The sequence below is a fragment of the Epinephelus lanceolatus genome, chromosome 20 (genome assembly GCF_041903045.1).
Source record: "Epinephelus lanceolatus isolate andai-2023 chromosome 20, ASM4190304v1, whole genome shotgun sequence".
Classification (NCBI taxonomy): Eukaryota; Metazoa; Chordata; class Actinopteri; order Perciformes; family Serranidae; genus Epinephelus; species Epinephelus lanceolatus.
The window spans coordinates 26,944,040-26,964,653 of NC_135753.1; the positions used below are offsets into that span (position 1 = coordinate 26,944,040).

General features: G+C 42.2%; 1 protein-coding gene across 2 annotated transcripts in view; it reads right to left on the reverse strand.

Moving 5' to 3' along the window:
* ctnnd2a (catenin (cadherin-associated protein), delta 2a) overlaps positions 1–20,614 on the reverse strand; it is a 374,464-nt gene that overhangs the window by 211,900 nt on the left and 141,950 nt on the right. For both annotated transcript variants that reach the window (XM_078162769.1, XM_078162768.1), the window contains exons 4-5: positions 1,358–1,392; positions 707–811 (exon numbers count right to left, since the gene is read on the reverse strand). In XM_078162769.1, coding sequence (XP_078018895.1) covers positions 707–811; positions 1,358–1,392 — 140 coding nt within the window. The remainder of the gene's footprint in view (positions 1–706; positions 812–1,357; positions 1,393–20,614) is intronic.

Consider the following 20,614-nt stretch of genomic DNA (forward strand, 5'->3'; position numbering starts at 1 on the left):
AGAGGCATGTGAATAAAACATTTCCTCGCAAATTCAGCGTAACATGAGGTGAGTAACTAACACACAAATGATCATTTGAAGGAGGGTGAAGCATTCCTTTAAAGTCCACGGTTTCGGAGTGCATTTGTTAATCGACTACACCAACCTACAAAAAAGCCCAAACTACAGCTTTAAATGCATGTCTCTAACTTTTAGTGTGTGAGGAATATACAAACCCTTTCACACACTCTTACCTAATCTAACTACTGTATATACTTAATGTCTCACCTGGAACAAAATCCTCCCTCGACTCAATTTGCTTACTGTAAGTAGAAATTAAATCTAAGTGAGAATTCAATATTAACACAGGGAATTGCTGCACTTACACCAGATGTCTAATGTCCTACGGGACTAATAAGAGTACATTTTCTCATCTCCTTTCAGGAAACAAAAATAATTACCAAACAATACACATCGTAATCCTCCCGTACCTAAACCAACCACAGATGTAGTTTTTATTAGGCATCCGTTCCCCCACTGTCACTCTTTTTAAGGAGTCATGCAAAAAGAAAATTAGTTTGCCCCTGCTGAAGTGGCCACTAGAGTCGAGCGGACCTCAATTTGATCTATCAAGTGTTAATAAAGTAACCAACTAATTTCCCATCTAGTAATAAAATAATTCAAGGACAAATGTACCTTTATGTTCTTTGACTGAAAGCAGACTTACGTTCTCCACTGTCAAGTATTCCTGATTCCTGGAGGGAACGAATGCAGGAATCCACCAACTCCAAACCAGTGGTCAACTCGTCCTCGATGTCCTTCTGTCCATCCGCTGCGTAGGAAAAAAAGAGGACGAGGATGTGAGCAGCAAATAAGTGAGAAAACAGCCTATGTGGCCTCTACATATGCAGATTAACACTGACTGTCGGAGCCAACAGTGGCCTTCGTCTGACACCACTGACATGATATGTATTTGAGTGTGTTATTATCTGTCTGTGTGAGCGTGTGTGTGTGCCTCTATGTGTGTTTGCAATCATCTTTTAATCCATCAGGTATGTGGGTGGGTGTAACTGCCCATACATTACCACGCCACTGGTATAAATTTCAAACGTTCCTCGACACACAATTTTACTAGTATGTCAATCAGGCTCGAGGCGGGACGGGCCTTGTTGGTGTCACGGTAATAAATCTGATCCTTAACTCAGGGTGTGTTGTGAATATAAAACCCTGGAGATTTTGTCAGTGTTAGTGTGGGCCACCAGTGAAGGTTTTAAGTTAAAAAAAAACTGCAGTGTAAAGGTCTGAGGGGTCAGATGCAACAATACGTCTGCATGCATGACTGGACAGTATGAGTGTGTGTGCGAATAGTGAACTTTACCTTGAGCGTTCCAGCGAAACTGCTCATCTGTTGAGCTGCAAAAGAAGGGTGTAGTTAATAATAAGCATAATAAAAAAGCACAATAATGTTGCAGAATATACAGGCGCGTTTTTATATCAAAGATAACACTGATGGGTAACGACAGAGCTTTGCAAAATACGAGGAAAAGTAAAATAAAACCTCGGAAATGCCAAATATTCTGTAATGACAGGAACAGCCAGTGGCCTACTTTTCTTTTAACGATCTTTTCTGCTCAAATATGAAAAAACAAACAATAAACCAATGGGAAATAAAGTTAAAGTCACTCCTAAATGTCATTTGAGTTGTTAGTCAGCACAGGCCAATTATTATTATTTTAACAAAACTAACATTTGGCAGAATGAGCTCCTGCGTATTCAGGTAACAGCCCTTTTATTCTCATAGTGTTGTAGACAAACACACATTCACACACGTGGACAAACAAGGCTTCTTTCCCATTCTCTTGATGGCTGTCAATTGATTGGTGATTGATGGGAAGGGGGTTGAACAAAGACAAAAAGGCAAAGAGGAGGTAGAAAGAATCAGACGCGCAGACAGAGAGAGAGTCAGGGATGGGTATTGAGCCGCCTCCTGTGTGATCAATGCAGACACGGACAGACTAACTGATACATATAGACTCTTTCATCTGACTTCATCTACACCATTAGACTTGCTGTCTGGACGAGTCAGCCTGTGTCTGCGATTGTCCCATTTAGACTGTTTGGTATTCCACATACCCGGCTTTTCTAATTGCGCGCCTGTGTGCGTGTGCATGTGCGCCTTGGGTGTCATTGTGCAATTTGTGTCTGAAGTGCTCGTGTGCCTCCATATGTGCACAAGTTTGTCGAGGTATACGAGGATGAGCGAATACATTTACATGTGTTTATCTGTCTATTTGTCTGGTTGACTGAGATGGTAATGGTCTTGCGGACAGGGGCGTTTTCTAAATAGCGTTCAGAGATTGATTTGACTGGTTGAGTAAGTCTTGATTCTAAAGACAGTGGCATCAGTGTCTGTGTGTGATGGAACCAGCTGGAGAGGATGATGGAGAGGTTGTAAAGGAAAATCATTGCAATGTGGAAATATGGTCTAAGTAATACTTGAACCAACTTGAAAAACAGTTTTTATCCAGTGAATTTCAGTCAGCCGGTTAGACAGTGCGGCCGCCTGCTGTCCTCGCAGAACCTCAGGATCCGCACTGCTGACAGGACAGCTGGTTCCAAAGCGTGACGACCATACCAGAGGTCAGAGTCGGTGTGGACTGAACGGATGGGTGCTTCAGTGGCGCTTACAAGCCACTGATGTCTCACTCCAGGTGTGAACGTTTGAGTTACACTGCAGACACCGGCACACCACAATCTGTCACCATCCACACTCCAAATGTATCATTTTAATTAGTAAAACTTGTTTAGACGGTTACAGAGCTTCCAAAGGAACAGAGCTTATTGTTTTTTAAAGTATTCTGACGACAAGAAACCAATCTCTTGACCTTTACACCAAAATAAGGTTTCGAAATGTTGTTTTAGATGTCGACAAAAGAAGGGAAGAAATTCTGCAGCTTTCTACTTTGCAATCAAACACTCACAGGAATCAATATTAACTTTTAGCCTTTAGTCGATAGCTTCGTGTGTCTTGCATTTTTGACTTTGTCTGCCTGATTTCTGCTCGTCTCGCCCCCCCAACATGCAGCTTGTCCTGCATTCCTTTTCCTTTACACACTGGTGCAGCACTAACGATGGACAGATATGAATGTAGGAAACGGTTTGATCAGTTCGGAATTACCAAAGCAGAAATTAAATCACCTAATTATCAACTCACAGCAATGTGGGAGAAAAAAGGTTCAATGGGTAAATCCACTGTAATGAAGCAAATGGCTGTATAGTATTTCTACTTCCTTTAGAAGTAACTGTTTTAATGATTTTTACATGCGCTATCATTTAATCTTTTTACCTGCCTACACACTTACTCTAAACTGTATCACCTCATTAGCACTCTGCATGTTTCCTTTCATTTCACTTAATATTTTTTGCCAAAATGATGCAACCAAAATGAAATGCTTGGTGGAAATAAGGCACTGTGGAATCTGGGTAATATCCTCATTTGGCTATATATTCCTGTTGGTGATGACGGGACTACACTCACATGGACACTGTTTAAACTTGCTTAACAATTACTCTCCAGCTGAGACGGACTTTTTGACTTTCGATTGGAAAAACAAAGCAATACAATGTAAAGACTTTTGGAGTTTGCAGCTTACAATGCAGATGAAACACCCTCATTGTTAGGGCAGCAACAGCCTGAGGCATAGAGCACAGGGTTGGGACCGAGAGGTCACGGGTTCAAACGCATGGACCAGCAGTGAAAATTAAAATAAGGCAATTAATCCCCAGTTGCTTCTCTGTGGTGAATATTATTAAAGAGTGGCTGCACTGTGCAGCTTCCCTTTGTGAATTTTGTTTGACTGTCTGAATATGAATTAGGATTATGTTCAGCAAATCTTTGCTTGGCAGAAAAAGGTTAAAATAAATACTCAGAAGAATGACCAGGGCTTTTCTGCTGAGGCACTGCAAGTTCCCCGCCACGGGCCAGGCATAGTTTCTCTATTATGTATCACGGTTGGAACACTAACTTATTTTTTCTGATGAATTTCTGCTTTTTGATTCCAGTTTGTATTGATATAAGCTTCGGATTCATGCTATGAGTAAGAATAAGTGTCACTTACTGTTTTACACTTCATTCACCAGCAGCATCATCAGCATAAATGTTGGCATCTTACGTCTGCAAACCACAGCTAGGTAACATTTGTACGTCATTATGTAGTAGATAAGTTGAAACTTTATATTTTAACAATGCTGTGGTTAACATGTGGTTTTGTTTAGGTACAAAAACACTTGGTAAAGTTTAGGAAAAGATCATGTTTTGGCTAAAACACCACCTGGCTTTTGGCGGCACAATAATAGCTGGAAATGCAGCTGATGTCTCGCTAAATAACACCTGGACTTTGTGGCACAATGCTGCTGAAAATACTGTGATGTTTGGATAAGAAACACTTAATGTTGGTGGCATAATTATTGTTGGAAATGCTGTTATTGTCTTGTATAAAAAATAATAAGTTTTGTTGTTTGTTGGCCTTAAAGGAGAAGTTTGGTATTTTGCACTTTGAGCCCCATTTCTGGGTTGTTTATGATGAAATAGAGTGGTTAAGAGCAAAATAGTGACGACTGCTCATTTTCAGAGAATTTGTCTTTCCCCTGCCGCCTATGGCCATGTGTAAATCTGTCCTAAAACCACCCTAAACATTCGTTTTCAAAGCCATGAAACTCACCGAGTGGTCAGTGGTGTTCATTGATGTTCTGACATAAAACTCATAGCAAACTGTGGTTTCTATCCGTGTTTTCACTCTTCATCTCGAATGTGGAACCTAAACCTCTGCTTGATCATTCGTTTGACCCTGAGGCATTATACACTCAAGCCCACTTGATGGCAATAATGCTCCTTTACGTGGGTGTCGCCAACCGGCAGGAAACCATTGCAATGTAATGGGACACAGAGAAGAAGCAGAAGAAGAAGGTTGGCGTTGTGTTCAAAGGCATCGTACTGTGAAGGTTGTTTACAAGCGAGTAATCCATTGCGCAGTTGTTTAAACTTATTACAAAACTTTTTTGTCCGTTCTCGTTTTTCCTCCAGGAGCGCACACAGCACTGCCGAGCCGGCACTTTCGCTGAGCTAAAAGACTACAATGACTACTACCTTGTCGTAAACAAGCCCCTTTCTCTTTCTGGTGGCGGATTACTACTAACGGACAATGAGGCTTCAATAGAAAACCAATGGATTAGATAAAATGTTAAATAAATCATCACGGAAACCACAGTTTGCTACGATTTTTATGTCAGAACATCAACGAACACCACTGACCACTCGGTGAGTTTAGGACAGATATACACATAGTTATAGGCAGCAGTGTTAAGCCAGGCAGGGAAAGCCAAATTCTCCAAAAAGGATCAATCGTCACTATTTTGGTCTTAGCCACTCTATTTCATCATAAACAACCCAAAAATTAGGCTCAAAGTGCAAAATACCAGACTTCTCCTTTAACCAGTGGTCTTAAGTGATGTGAGGCCTGCCAGCTGTCTTGTCTAGATGTCACGCCATCCACCATCCTCTCCACCTCCTGATGATGAAGCTCATACACAGTTAATCAGAACTACATCATGTTAGAGACGTCGATATGAAACATACAAATGCAGCTTATGGTTTGGAGAAACATCCAGTGTCAACATTTTATTCTAGACACTGTGCTGGGTTTTTACACACTGGCAAGAGCTGATTCTGGGACAGTATTACTATGACCTGGCTGTATTTTTACACCAAGCTGCAGAAAATACTTCATCATGTCAGATTAATGTCTTTTGCCAAACTTGCAAGCACCAGCTCTGGGTCATATACACATCTGTCGACACTCTGGTGCAGCCTTGCAGACAGACGGGCGAAGCCCAGACTTTGCTCTCGGTATTGCTCTGTGGAATCCAAAAGCATGTTTCTTGACGAATTCAAAGTTCTTTGATGTGCTTGGAACTGGTTCTTGAAACCCAATCCTAATTATAGGTGGAGTGATTACATAGCAGGCAAAATCTAAATCTGGCTGATGCAGAGAGGGAGTGCTGTAGAGCTTGGGAAACACTGGCATTATATATACAGACAGTAAAGGAGGATGATAACAAGTGCGGTGGACGAGCTGCTCTTTCATGTGCCTGCAGGAAATACAACAGAATAACAGTAGTAAACATTGTGTCACTGTGTTAAAGTGTACTTGATGAGAGAGAGAGAGGGAGAGAGAGAGGGGAGAGAGAGAGAGGGGGAGGCGAGGGAGAGAAAGAAAACTTTTGCAGGAGACACTTAGAGAGCTGATAGACGAGAGAGAGAGAGATTTAATAAGCACGGCGTTATTCCACAACATTGCACACTCTCGCCTGCAATGCCAAAACACTGGCGAGGCTGTGCCTCCCTTTTAACAGTGAGCCTGTATTAAAGAGACATTCTCAATTCACCACTCTCAACACAGCTTGTATCAACACACAGCGTCCTCTACCGTTCCCCAGGAAATCTACATGCACGTATACCCACACACTCCACTTTGCATTCACAAACATAAAGACTGAAAGGAAAATATGGTTTGCTCCTGTAGTCCCAATTTGTACGCTGGTGTGTGTGTGTGTGTGTGTGTGTGTGTGTGTGTCTCCTGGGAATGTGAAGAGTCGACTACTTCAAGTATAACTAATGTTTTAAAAAGTAAGACGCAAACACAAACAAGCAAACTTTCCGGTGGTGTGGGAGCCCTGTGGTGACAGGAATACTTTTATTTACCAATTAGAGAACAACTTAAATGCTTTAAGATACAGCAGAGGGTAGGGATAGTGTGTGTGTGTAAATATATACAGTACGTGCGTGTTAGGGCTATGTATTTGCAAGAATCTGGAGATAGGATACATATCTCAGGATACAGAGGTTATGATTCAATATAATAATAATGTTTCAAAACACAGTTACAAAACCAAATAAAAGACAAAGCAATACACGCAATGATAAAGCAGTTAAAATCACTGAAAGGCAATTTAAACAAGTAGGTTTTCCTAAGTGATTTAAAAGATGAGACTGAGTTTGTAGCCCTGATCCCCTCAGGCAGGTCACTCCAAAGCTGCAAAGGCTCTATCACCTTTGTGTGTTAATCTAGACCTCAGAACAACAAGAAAAGATTTATCTGAGGATCTCGAGGTGCGAGGGGGAAGACAGGGCAATAAAAGATCTGTAATATCACCTGGAGCGAGGCCTCTCAGGGCTTTGTAAGTGATCAATGAAATCTTAAAGTCAATTCTAAAAGCAACAGGTGACGAGTGTAGGGAAGCCAGGATTGGTGTGATAGATTGCGATATATTTCAATTTTTAAAATCTAATTTCGGAAAACTGTCACACCACTTTTCTGTATGCAAAAAGTTTAGGATCTGCATTTACGATAGTCCCCATATAATCCAACATCACAGCTCTACTCTTTGTGTAACCCAGGCAAAGGAATCAACATTTGTGCATCTCAGTAGAAAAAAAAGACTAATTAAAAGTGTCTGCAGGATTCTTCAGGTAAACAATTTCAGGAAATAAATTACACACATTTAAAAATCCAGTGTTTTTCAGAGTCAATGCAGTATCACAAAGCAAAATATCACCATAGTCAAGTGTATCCTCTACGTGTAATCTTGTACTAGAGGCAAACATGTCGTTAATGTGTTTAAGACAGAAGCATGCAGACACCCAAACAGGAATCCCAGCAGCAGCACCCTTCATGTGTCATTAGTCCTCAGCCTGGAGAGCATTACTCTGAGAGAGTTACACACTGCCACACAAGGTTCTGCTCAAATCCTCCAGCTGCCTCCCTTCACAGATAATAGCACTTAAGAACACTTGCCTGTCCTGATAAGGCTGTCAGTGTGGATGTGTGTGTGTGTGTGTACGCTCAGCAGTTTGCTCTGACACAGGAATATACACACAAGCACACGCTCTACAGGTAGAGCGTTCAGCTGCAAGCTCTGCGCATTTTACATGTGTATACAAAAATGTAAATACATACACACTCACACAGATAAAAAGCACCCACACACACACGATGTATCAAATTCAGACAAACATTGATGTGAAAGTGGTTTACGGCTTTGGTAATTGCCATCCTTTAGAGCTGGAGAGAGGAATAAATGGCAGGCTTGGCACGCAGTCCTGGGCTATTTCATTATTGCCAGCGTTAAAATAAGAGCCTAATAGACCATAATGCCCTGTCTGACATTTACTAATGCCTCAGCAAGAAGTTGCCCTAAATACTTCCTGGTGCTTTGAAAACTTGGTATCTTTACAGGCATAAATCCATATTTCATCAGCAGCGTTTTTTATTGTGGAACAAGGGATGTCAATTAATTTCAATTTCCAGCGATTACAGATCAAGTATATGATAGGTGGGAAAGAATCTGGCTTCTTCTGACAAAAAGTGACAATAGGCCTGCAACAGCATGTCTAATTTAATACAGCCCACACAAGAAACATCCTGCGGAGGGGGACAGAGGAAAATAAAGTTCATCTAAATGAGACTTCTTTCAGTCGTACCATTTTTCAACTCTAGATCCGACCTAAGGACACTGAGATGAATGGAAAGGAAAAACAAGACAGAAACTGCCCCATAGTCTCTTTTCTATTTAAACAAAAACTAATGCCATCACAATAATGATGTTAAATCCTACACAGTGGCTTCAAGGCTGGAGAGGCTGCCAAAATGAGCATCGGGAAAAAGTGAGAAGTTGGAGACGTAGGGAGTGAAACGGTGTTATTGATGAGGAAATCCATTTATCTTTGCGTGCGGAGAGGTCAGATGTAACGGTCAGCCACAGCACACCTGGGCACTGGGAAGGATTCAGTGTCCTGCACAAGGAGAGCTGAACAAGCAGGATGGATGGCTGCGGACACAGCAGCTTGAACCCAAGTTCCCCAGCTGAGGTGCGATCCCCCTCCTGACCGCACCACCTTGTTTTCCAACCTTTGCGAAATGTCAGCTGTCAGAGTGACTGCTGTTCGTCAGGGCTGAAATAAACCTGAATGATAGAGGAGCATTCAAGCCAAACAAGGGGAAGTTGGTCATTACAAAGCAGTCCAGTCTATTTAATAGACCTTTTTCATTAGGCTATAAACCCACTAATTAGCTTGGAATGAGGCTCAATGATTGCATCTGCCCATTTCTATACACTATATATATGTGGGTATATGGCTTTCCAGATACAGAACGGTGGCATGAGGCTTGTTAGAACAACTGAAGTGTTGAAATGTTTCCTTCAACGCCACATTTTCGATGAGCAGTGATGAACAGCACCATAAAACTACTGCACTTTCCCACAGCTGCATTTAGATGAATCACAAAAGCCGCTAAAAACGTCATTCTCCTACACAAAGCAGGTATAAATATTATACCAGAGAGTCTCTGCGCTTTTATTTTCATATTCCTTGTTCAGTTCCATGTGTGTTCAATAGATGGTGACTTATAGATATATTCGGCTGATATACTTGTGCTTTATGACTGACAGTAAAAATAAAATGCTGAGAGACGTCTCAAGGACATTCGTAGCATTTGGGAGCTGCGCGTGGGTTGAATATTTATTTAACATTTCAAAGACTTTTGTGAAAACTTATTTTAAGAATCATGGGTAACTGCTTGTGCATTGTTTGGTGAAAGTTATTGATCTATCCTGGGGGAAAAAAAATCATTAACGCTGAGACTCATTTATCGCAAGTTCAGGCTGCAAACAACCTGACTGACAGATCATAATGATGCTGACAAATGCTGGGCAGAGCAAGAGGCTGTACGTACATTTATATTACATGTAGATGCTAGAGAAGACACTCAGGCCCTGATCACACAGACAGTGTTTTGCAGGTTGCAAAACACGAGGTATGCCGCACTGCCTTTTTTTTTTTTTTTTTTTAAATTGAATGCCACTAGAGAAAAAAAAACGCTTCCTGCACCTTTTAATTGACTCACTTCCTTATTCTAACCTTCTTGTGAAATCAGTCTACCGTTTATTTAGTTATTTTAGTTATCTGACAGTATGTAGTAGCTAGTTACTCAAATGCTGAGGCAGAGGGTACTTGCTGTAGCTCAGGTTGAGGGTGAGAGGCTGTCAGCAAATAGTTTGTTGGGCACAGGGAAACGGAGATCTGTGTGGGTACATGAGACCCTGAAAAAGAAGTTGGATCATGGGGAGTACCACCAGTTGGTCCAGGAACTTCTCCTCAATGATGGCTGTTTCCAGGCATAATTTAGGATGACTCAGGGGCAGTTTGACAACCTGCTATTGTCGGTATCCAGCAACCGCTCCCACCAGTCATTTACACACTGTCCATAACAATAATTATGTCAGGAAACAAACTGCGTTGGGCTCTGTCACGTTCGAGCTAATTGTGTCTGACTCGGGTTGAGTTCGGTCAGGAAAATGTGGCCCGAGCCGTGCTCTAGTGTGCTCACCTGTGTGCGCACGTGTCTGTGTGTGTGTGTGTGTGTGTGTGCGTGCGCATCAGGGCAGAACTCCACCATGCGTGATACAAAGAGCAGAGGAGAATTCTAAACGCGCGACTATGTAGAGACAGAAATGACATGCCATCATGTAAATAAGATAAATAACATAAGGGTTTTTACTTTTAGTAAAAGGACAAGGTATAGACCTGTTCTATAGGAAAGGTAACCTTAAATGACTTCTGTTGTGATTAGGGGAAACACTAATATTCACCAGAGCTTACCATGACATTACCAAATGACGGATACCGTTGCTCTCTAAATTAGGGATCTTAGGCCGGTTGTACAAAACATCTTAAGTAAAGATTTTCCTTCAAGTCCTAGTTACCGTTTCCTCAAAATAAAAACACCCTTAAGTCTTCTCCTTAAGGTTTCTTTAAAATGTTCACTTAAGTATTTATGTTTTTCTCCTTGTCTTAGTCTTATACTTAAGGAATCCCTAGACCATTGCACAAAAGACTGATTCTATCATAACAGCAACATGACAGAGTTTATGATAATAACACACTCTGAGAAGAGTGTTCTGCAACCAGGGGAAGCCAAGGGATACGTCTTTGATTTTACACTTTAGATTTGACTGAATTAATTTTCATTGCAGTTTCTTCCTGCAATCGTTTCCTGTTTTGGGGTATTTGAGGATCAAATTTATTTTGTAGTATTTGCTTTGTACTTGCTATGATTGTATTCCTCCAGGGGTATACTCTCTTCCTCCTCTGACCAGTATTGTTTCCTTGTCTTCTTTTCTTCTGCCATTTTTTCACTATCTAACTATAAGCCAGCTTAGTGAGACGATAACAGGCATCACAATGAGTCCAAGCAAATAAACAATCTCTTTCAACACAGTAAATGAGTTAATGTTTTTTCCTTTACTAAAGAAATATTTCACGGGATTCTGTGCAACTGTGTAAGTCTCTTAGCTAAGGAGGAATCAAGCCTTAAGTGTCATACTTAAGGAGAAAATTTAAGGTGTTTTGTGCAACTGGTCCCTGTATTCTTTCATACACAACTGAAAGCACTGAGATGCACTGACTGGCTGTGATCAATGTCTCATCTAGTTTGTCCTCACTTAGCAGAACCCTTATTTTGAACTCTTTCCAGCAGGGTTCACAAGCAAACTACTAAAAATGTTGTTGAGCGTTCACATCCGCTGACCTACTGACTGCATTGCTTACAATGAGAATATCACCAATCTGAACGTCAGTCTGGACACAAATAGCTGACATATTGTGCAGGGCAGAACCAGAGCCCTGTACGGTGATGTCGTGTGAAACTTTTATGAGCGTCCATGTGATGAAGCTGATTCTTTCCAGGCAGATAATGTTAGGCAAAATTGTGCCAACTCACTTTTAGGCGTGGAGCTGCCTCAGGAACCACTTAATCTTTTTTTGTAGATCTGTCTGTTGTACGGACACTTATCTACCCACTGGTGGTTGTCATAACAACAGTGTTGTACTTCATCATCGTCAGCATGACAGTGTGACACCATAACGGTAATCTGTCAATCAAGGCAGAGGAGCGGGCTTTAATGCTCTGCAAAGGATGTGGGGGCGGGGAGTGTGTCTGCTCGTGTGTGTGTGTGTGTGTGTGTGCGCGCGTGTGAGAGAGGTAGAGAGATTCAAAATCGCCTTTGTGTTGGGAGTGGGCGAAATGACAATGTGAATAAAAAGAATGATATCAACACAAAAATACATCACACACAAGACTCAGACTAACACAGGAATGTGTCAAAACACAGAGGCTGAAAACCAAAATGGGTTGTTTATGTGGATGCAAGTGTACTTTGACTATATATACTGTATGCATGTCTATGTGTTTGTGTCTGTATGTGAATGTGTGTGTGTGTGCGTACCCATGTGTGAGCTCTCTGATACTCTATTCAGAAAGCAGTCTATTGTGCTCACAACAAGGCCGAGGACAAACTTTTGTGGATCTGACAGCTGAGTGACAGTTCAACAGCTGGGCTGGAAGAGAATTGTCTAGTCAAAGTGTTCACTGAAATGACTTCTAATGCCTGACTACTGACAGCTGCAACAAAAACCCATATTCCTAAAAAAAACAACAAAGGAAACAATGCACCATGGTATTGACAAGTCCATTGGAGATAATTCAACTCTCTGCAGCTTTCTTCTCTGCTGCTGCTGCTTAGCTCCTTTCAAGTCCTACACATGCTTCTGCACGTTTACCCTACAATCTTTAACTGCAGACTAATACACCCACAATATACCTACTCTGTTCTCATGCAGCCTTTTTTCTCATCTTACATACACATGCACATGCGAGCCTCACAACCAAACACACACACAAAATATATATTTATGTCTGTGAAGGGGGAAAAACAATAAAAGGGCAGCATAAACAATAAAGATGCAATCACACATCCCTCTGTGCTATAAGTCATTGCTGCATCTGGAGGTGCATGGACTGGATACACACACACACACACACACACACACACACACACACGCATGTCTGTGCTGCCGCAGGATGACTGCTCATTCAGTCCTCCAGTTTCTCTCAAATAGGGAGACTTTTCATGAATCTTCACAACATTAAAACTATTTCCAGTGACTGAAATCTTTTGGAAAAGCCCCTGTTAGATGGATGCATGCATCTCAAGTGTGTACGTTTGTCTGCTTGCACACGCATTCATATAGCTACTTGTGTGTGTACACATGTACAAAATGTGGGTTTCCACTACGAGCAGGGCCTGCTGATTGCACTATTTCAGCTCAGGAACATCTGCTGTGTGTGTCTAAATCACCAAGCTATTATAGTTATTATGATAGGTGGGCTATCGCCGTTTTGCACTGGCACAGATAATGACAGAATACCTCCATGCATAATTCACCAGGGACGGGTGGCCTGACACTGGGTGTGCCCTGCATTATTGTACTCCACACAGACAGGGACTGTCTAATATTCATACTCATCTAACAAGGCTCACTGTAGCAAGACTGCTGTGACATGTTATTGAACCAGAGATTAAAAGCTCGACTGCACACATTATAAAAATGTCTGAATAAAAGTTGAACTTTTGGGCGATTAATAACAAACAGTATGATGCAAGATTTTTCAGATGCAGGAAGTTCATTTAAACACATTAATCCGATCCTTATAATTAAACCACAGTATTTTAACAATTGTTTTAGCTTTGATAAAGTATATGCATGAGCTGTTTTGTGGTGTTTGTGCATAAAACTTTTTTATATGCAGTGTTTAGAGACTTTACATTTTGCTCTGTAGATCACGCAGAGACCCAGGAGCCCTATAAGCGGAAAATATGTATTGCATGCATGTACACAGCAGGCAGTTCAGCACTGAGTTAATAAACTGCACAGTAGTAAGTAAAGCAACCATTTACGAGCTGGAGGCTGCTACACCGAGAATCCATACACTAAGAATAGATAGGCTGTCCTCTCATACCTTGCCTTGTGACACATACTTAGCATTTCCTATTTGTGTTCTACATGGTATGCATTTTTTCTCAACAGTTACAAACTGATGTTAAACAAAACTAACATTTTAACAAACCCATCTGCAATATTAATTGAAAGACATGCACTGTTGGCTCCATTAAGGCCTCCTTGACTGAGCCATAATCACATATGACAAAGTAGCCCTAATATTAGCATAACAATACCAATTTACATATGAATAATAATAGCACGGGCTGCTAAGTACACCAGCAAATTAAAGTCAAAAGGACAGATGATGTATCAGCACACTGCTGGCCCGCACAAACACAACTGAATCCAGAAAACAGTAGCTCCCAGAAAACAAATCAACAGTATTTCTGTAGCAGAGTGGCTGTAATCATGGATAGATTACTGAGCGAGCCCACTGAGCACAGGCCTTAGGGCCCAATGTGTTAGGACCCCCCCTGGCCTTCACCTGCAAAATGTCACTAGAATAACAAGGACCGACCAGGAAGAGACTCAAAAGGACCATGAGGAGATGGAGAGGAACTGTAAACAGACACAGAATTACAACTAAATGAGGCAACACAACCAAAAAAGGCACAAAAATATCCCAAGGAGACACATGACAATACATAAAATTTCCACAAAGAGACACAAAACCACTAAAAGATGCATCATGACCACAGAGAGACACAAAATAACAACAAAAAATCACCACAAAGTCTATGAGTCTTGCTTCTGTATGGAAGAGGTGGTGGGGCCTTTTGTATATCTGTGCCCTGGGGCCCATTAGCCCCGTTTCCACCAAACACTTTCAGTATGGTACCTTTGGAACCAAAAGTAACCCTTCAGACATGGTACCTAGGGTCTAGTGTTTCCATTGCAAACAGTACTCTTAAATGTGGGCAGGTTGTCGTCACTCACTGCTCAGTCCAGCACTCACTGTGTTTCCTCCTTTATCAGTCTGCACCTAGTTCATTGTCCACAAAACGAGGCTGCACGCTGACATTTTCAGAACAAAATAGCTGCAGTGAGAGTCTCTCTTCATGGGATATTTAAAAGTAGTGGGTTTGTGCATTTAGTCCTTCTCAGGCAAACTCAGGGGTTTAGTGTTGCTGGAGCCCACACATTGGGATATATGCGATTGACAAAATCCAGTCGAAATTAAAGGGATAGTGCACCCAAAAATGAAAATTCAGCCATTATCTACTCACCCATATGCCAATGGAGGCCCTGGTGAAGTTTTAGAGTGCTCACATCCCTTGCGGAGATCGGCGGGGGGAGCGGCTAGCACACCTAATGGTAGACGGCGCCCCAGACTAACGTCCAAGAACACAAAATTGAAACCACAAAATATCTCCACACTGTTCATCCATAGTGATCGAAAAACATCATATGAACTCTGTTTTTAGCTCTGACTGCTTCTCTGTGCTCCACGTTCATGTGTGCGCGCGCTCAGGGTGATCGGTGATCTCTGAAGAGCAGCAGTCTCGTCAGTACTGATGTCCAGATTCTCAAGTGCAGGCATCACCAATTCCCAGTCTGAGCAGCAAAGACTTTCCTCATCCGTTGGCATTGCTTTGCATTTGAAACAACTACACCACCAGGTTTCCAGTGCTCGACTCCGGTATTCTGAGGCTGGCTGAGGGTTAGGCTCATGAGCTGCGGCGGCTACTTCGTCCAGTAGCCTGAGTTCCATCCGTATACTCGGGCTCAAAGAAATACAGCTCAACAAAGAAATGCTGTTCCTCCTCAATTTCAAAGTCTTCAGACATGTTGGGCTGTCCTTTGCTAAAAGACCGTAGTGCAAATTATCTTTTAGCTCAGTGGTTACGTTGTCCCTCCCTGCGGTGCAAGTGTCACGTGATGTAAACACGGGTGAGCAAAGCTCATGCTTTCACTGGTCTGGCACAGGCACGCACACGGAGCACAGAAGCCGTCAGAGCTACAGGCTACAGTGAGGCTAAAAACAGAGTTCGTATGACATTTTTCGAAACAACTTTTTATGTCGGGGCTTCAGGACACTTGGATCACTATGGATGAGCAGTATGGAGATACTTTGTGGATTCAATTTTGTGTTCTTGGACGTTAGTCTGGGGCGCCGTCTGCCATTAGGTGTGCTAGCCGCTCCACCCGCCGATCTCCGCAAGGGATGTGAGCACTCTAAAACTTCACCAGGGCCTCCGTCGGCATATGGGTGAGTAGATAATGGCTGAATTTTCATTTTTGGGTGCACTATCCCTTTAAGGTAAATGGCCACTTTAGAATGAAAATACAGACAGTACTTACTGACCCTCGTGCCGACAAGAAGTCCAGTGTAGTTTTTTAATCCACAAAACCTGTTCTTAAGTGGCCATTTCCGTTTCCAATCAAAAGACTGCAGTGTTCACAGCTCCACCTTTTAGTACCAGATCTGTGTGCTAGGTACCCCAACAGCAGGGCTGCAACTAATGATTATTTTCATTGTCGACTAATCTGTTGATTATATCATTTTATCGAAAAATATGTTAAAATGTTGAAAAATGTCGGTCTGTCTCTCCCAAACCCCAAAAATTATGTCATCCAATGTCTTGTTTCGTACTCATGCCAAAGGGTTTTAGTTCACCATCATTGGAGAGTCTGTAAAGCTGCCAATATGTGAACGTAAGAAGCTGCAATAAGTATTTTGGGGTACTTTTATAGTACTTTTCTATGACTCAAACTGATTAGTTGACTGCTAAAATAGTCACAGATTGTTTTAATAGTCGATTAGTCATCGATTAGTCGACTAATCATTGCAGCCCTACCCAACAGAGGGGTGACCAACGATTCCACTGGTACCATCCACAGCTTGTCACAGTGGAGACGGGAAAAAAACGTATTGAACTGAACTGAACCATACTATACTGCTCATTAGAAACAGGGCTAACGTGGCAAAACAACCAAAAAACGCACAAAAATATCCCAAGGAGACACACGACCATACACCAAATTTCCACAAAGAGACACAAAACCACAAAAAAGATGCATAATGACCACAGAGAGAACAACAAAAAAGGCAAAAATCAACATCAATGAATCTTGCTTCTGTATAGAAGAGGTGGTGTGGCCTTTAACATATCTGTGCCCAGGGGCCCATTGTCCCATAATGCACCCATGGCTTTAATACAGTTTGTAGAGTTTTCACTTGTATTTTAAAAACACTATATTTCCACAGAAACACATTTTCAGATGTTTCCAGCTGGAGAAAAGCAGATGAAAGAGCACATACTAAAATTCTCTGTGATGTCAACCCCAATAAGCACACACACCATTGTGTTGCTGATGGAGTCAATTATTGGACAAACAGCATGGGATTAACACACATAACAGAGGCCAAAGGTGAAAACACTTGGCCACAACAGCAATCATAATTCGTCAGCTGTGTTGCTGGCTCACAGTCAGAAACAGTTTGGCCTCACCCAGTCAGAGTCACTGATGATTGATTCTGCATGTAGAACTGTCACTGGCACTAACTGAGATCTGAGCAGCGTGCAGTCAATCATCAGAGCGTTTTTAAAACTAGTCGTGATTTCTACAAAGCGGAATGTGCGCTCTGAAATGAATCACAGGCTGATGCCAAGCTTGTTTCCTATCATATATTCCAATGTTTCCCTTTAAATCTTCTGCTGCATTGTGATCCAACATTTCAGGCTGTCAAAAGAAAAGGCGTCGGTTTGCCACTTCTGTTTGACATATCATTTTCATGAAGTGATGGAACGCTTTCATAACTTTTTCAACTTCTCAGTGAAACAGCTTTTTATCTTTTGGCAATTCCACACTTCTCTCCTCCTATTCACATCTACTCATATCTGTTCCTGTAGCTGAGTGGACGGAGGTACGTACTGTTCTTGAAGTGTATCCATTTATGCGTGCGTACATGGGATCGCACGAGTCATATTTCTTTTAGACAACAAGCAAAATCCCCCCACCGTCTGTATCTTGTCTACTAAATAAATTGTAATCTCCCGCAGCCCGTCAGGCACTGTGAAACTCATACACATATGTCAATATGACACAGACACACACACAGACTCACACTCAAGGGCAGTACTGTGATGTCATGGGTGGATAGGACATCTCAGGGCTTTGGGGGCTGAAGCAGTCGACGGTCTAAATCACTCATCCCCCGGAGGATAATCTAACCAATGATTTAGTGGGAGTCACCGAGTCACTCTCAGCAGCTTCCACTCCAGTGGAGGGATATATTAGTGTGTGTTCGTGTGTGTACAGTATGTGTGTGAGCATGCAAGGGGGGGAGAGGTTATTCTCCTTACACTGTCTCTCTCTTTCCCCATGAGACCAATTACCAATACTCTGCGGCTTCACATACACACTTGTAATGTTACACCACATAGGAACTGTCGCTGCTTGACTGTGTGATCAGCATAATGGCTCAACATGAGCTTCATACTGTCAATATTCATGATTCGGGATAGACCACTTGAAGAGCAGGATAGTTATTATAAAAAACACAAGCACACACAGAGAAAATTACAAGACTTGACTCAAATTAAGAGCAATATTCAACATGTCATATCAGAGGAGACACGAGCAAATGTTAGCCAGGAGAGCGTCTGATGACACTAACTGCTGTGTTAACGTGTAATAGGTCAGCATGATGAACAAACGTACGAGAAGCCTTTTCATTTTTGCCTCCTGCCCGGTTATTTACACTGGAACAGACACTAATCTTGCTCCAGAGCACAGGCAGCTTTGCATCCGTGTTTGGTGCTTAGCTTAATCTTAGTTTCCTCTGGTCATTTAGCACAACCCTGCAGGCCGACATTATTTCAAGAACTACACTTCTGGCTGATTCACTCTCTCAATGTGCCATTTGTTTGAATTTAAAGAGGCTGTAAGTGGACACATTGTACTCCGCACAATAGCGAGCTTCTGGGATGTATTTAATCACTTTCTTTGAACAATTCTCATTCAAGCCGTTCCCACATAGTCAGACAAGTTGTGTCTGAAAACAATAACGCGCTCATGTACTGTATACTAATGCCTCGCTCGAACCTATCACTCACCGTTTTCACATTCGTCTACTGTAATTAAAGCCACAGACAGCTAACGCTCCACAGAAGTGTTTGGCCTCTTTAAAATGAATAATGCTCATGCTCTATTACACAAATAACATGTTGTAGGTGAGCGTGTAGGTGTGAGGCTGTTCACATACATGAATAATACATGCAGTATGTGGGAATGTATGCATGTGTATGTTTGACTGATTGATGGGAAAGATGTGATGTGACAGTGAGGCCCTGGGGCTGAGGTTTTAATTAACTGGTGAGGAGAGGAGCTGGCTGGTCGGCCTATCACAATATATCACCATGTCTGGTCCGCAGTGACTCAACAGCATTCATCCAGGACCTAGAGCACGCACACACACTTATACACACACGCACGCACACACAAAGGCCATCTGGCTAACAGGGTGCAGCTAACTTGCGAGTGATTTTACCGTCTCGTTTTTTTTTTCCCCTGCGAGCATTTCAAAGTTGTTAATTCTTATCATTTTGCAGACTGTTGTCAATAGGCGCCAAATGTGTAAGAGTCAACATTTGCGAACATCTTGAAAAAACAGAGGCACAAAAAAGATGTTAAGATCTGAATTGGTGGCGGCGTAAAATCTGAAGCTTGTGTGAGCAAATACGACAGTGTGTAGGTTATTTCTGTGTTATTTCCAGTTTGTTTGTTTTCCATTTTTCTTGTTTTGTCCACACACACACACACACACACACATAGACAGAGGCTTACTTAGACTCACATTCTCGTCCTGGAGACTTCTCCTGACTGTAACCACTAACCCAAAGGTCAGCTTTTTCCCAATTCGGCCCATGTTTTTTGTCCCCACCTGGACACACTGTCCCTAATTGACTGGTCTTAAGTCTGAAATTTCCCCCCAAAGGAAACCTAAAGCCTAGTTCACATTAAACGATTTTCACCACGATTTTTGACGTCGCAGAGGATCTTGAGAGCCACCTTGGGTCGGAGGTGAGTCGGCAGATAGTCTGCCACGATGAGTCTTCATGTGTGAACAAGCCTACGAGCAAGTCGTCCCCTCGGCTGAGGCTGGGACTGGATATCTGGCATGCTAGAAAACTGGAGAAGGCTGATACGATTGACAAAGAGCATCAGCCAATGAGAGGCGGGATACGTCCCGTGTTAGCACGCAGGAGGACAGAAGAAATTTGAGGAGGACAAGCCGCGACTTTGGGCTTGTTTCTAAAGTGGAGTTGCTTATTTGGGCTTGCTCCCTAAACGTCACCTTTCTATATATATCTGTCTAATAAGTTATTCAAACGCATGATAGTCGCTTCTTTTGGGCTTGTTTCCACAGCCCTGGTTGCTTGTCTCTCTCCCAAGATCTGGCAACACTGACAAGCCGGCAAGCAACAACAACAATGGCGGCGTCCACAGGATCACAGGTAGGGCGTTGTGTTTGGACCCAGGATAATAAAGAATATCCATGCCTTTATGATGTGTCGTCTTCAAGTTAAAAAACGTAGTCTGGTGATGTCATCGCGTTATCTGGGGCTCTGTCGGCGAGGGCTCGGTGGAGAAATCTTTTGGTGTGCACACACAGGTTGTAACGCAGTTGGCGGGACTCTTGACAGACACACACGTCGGCAGGTATGAACACTGAAAAGATTATGATAGTCTCCGCGACGCAAAATCAGGGTGAAAATTGTGTAATGTGAA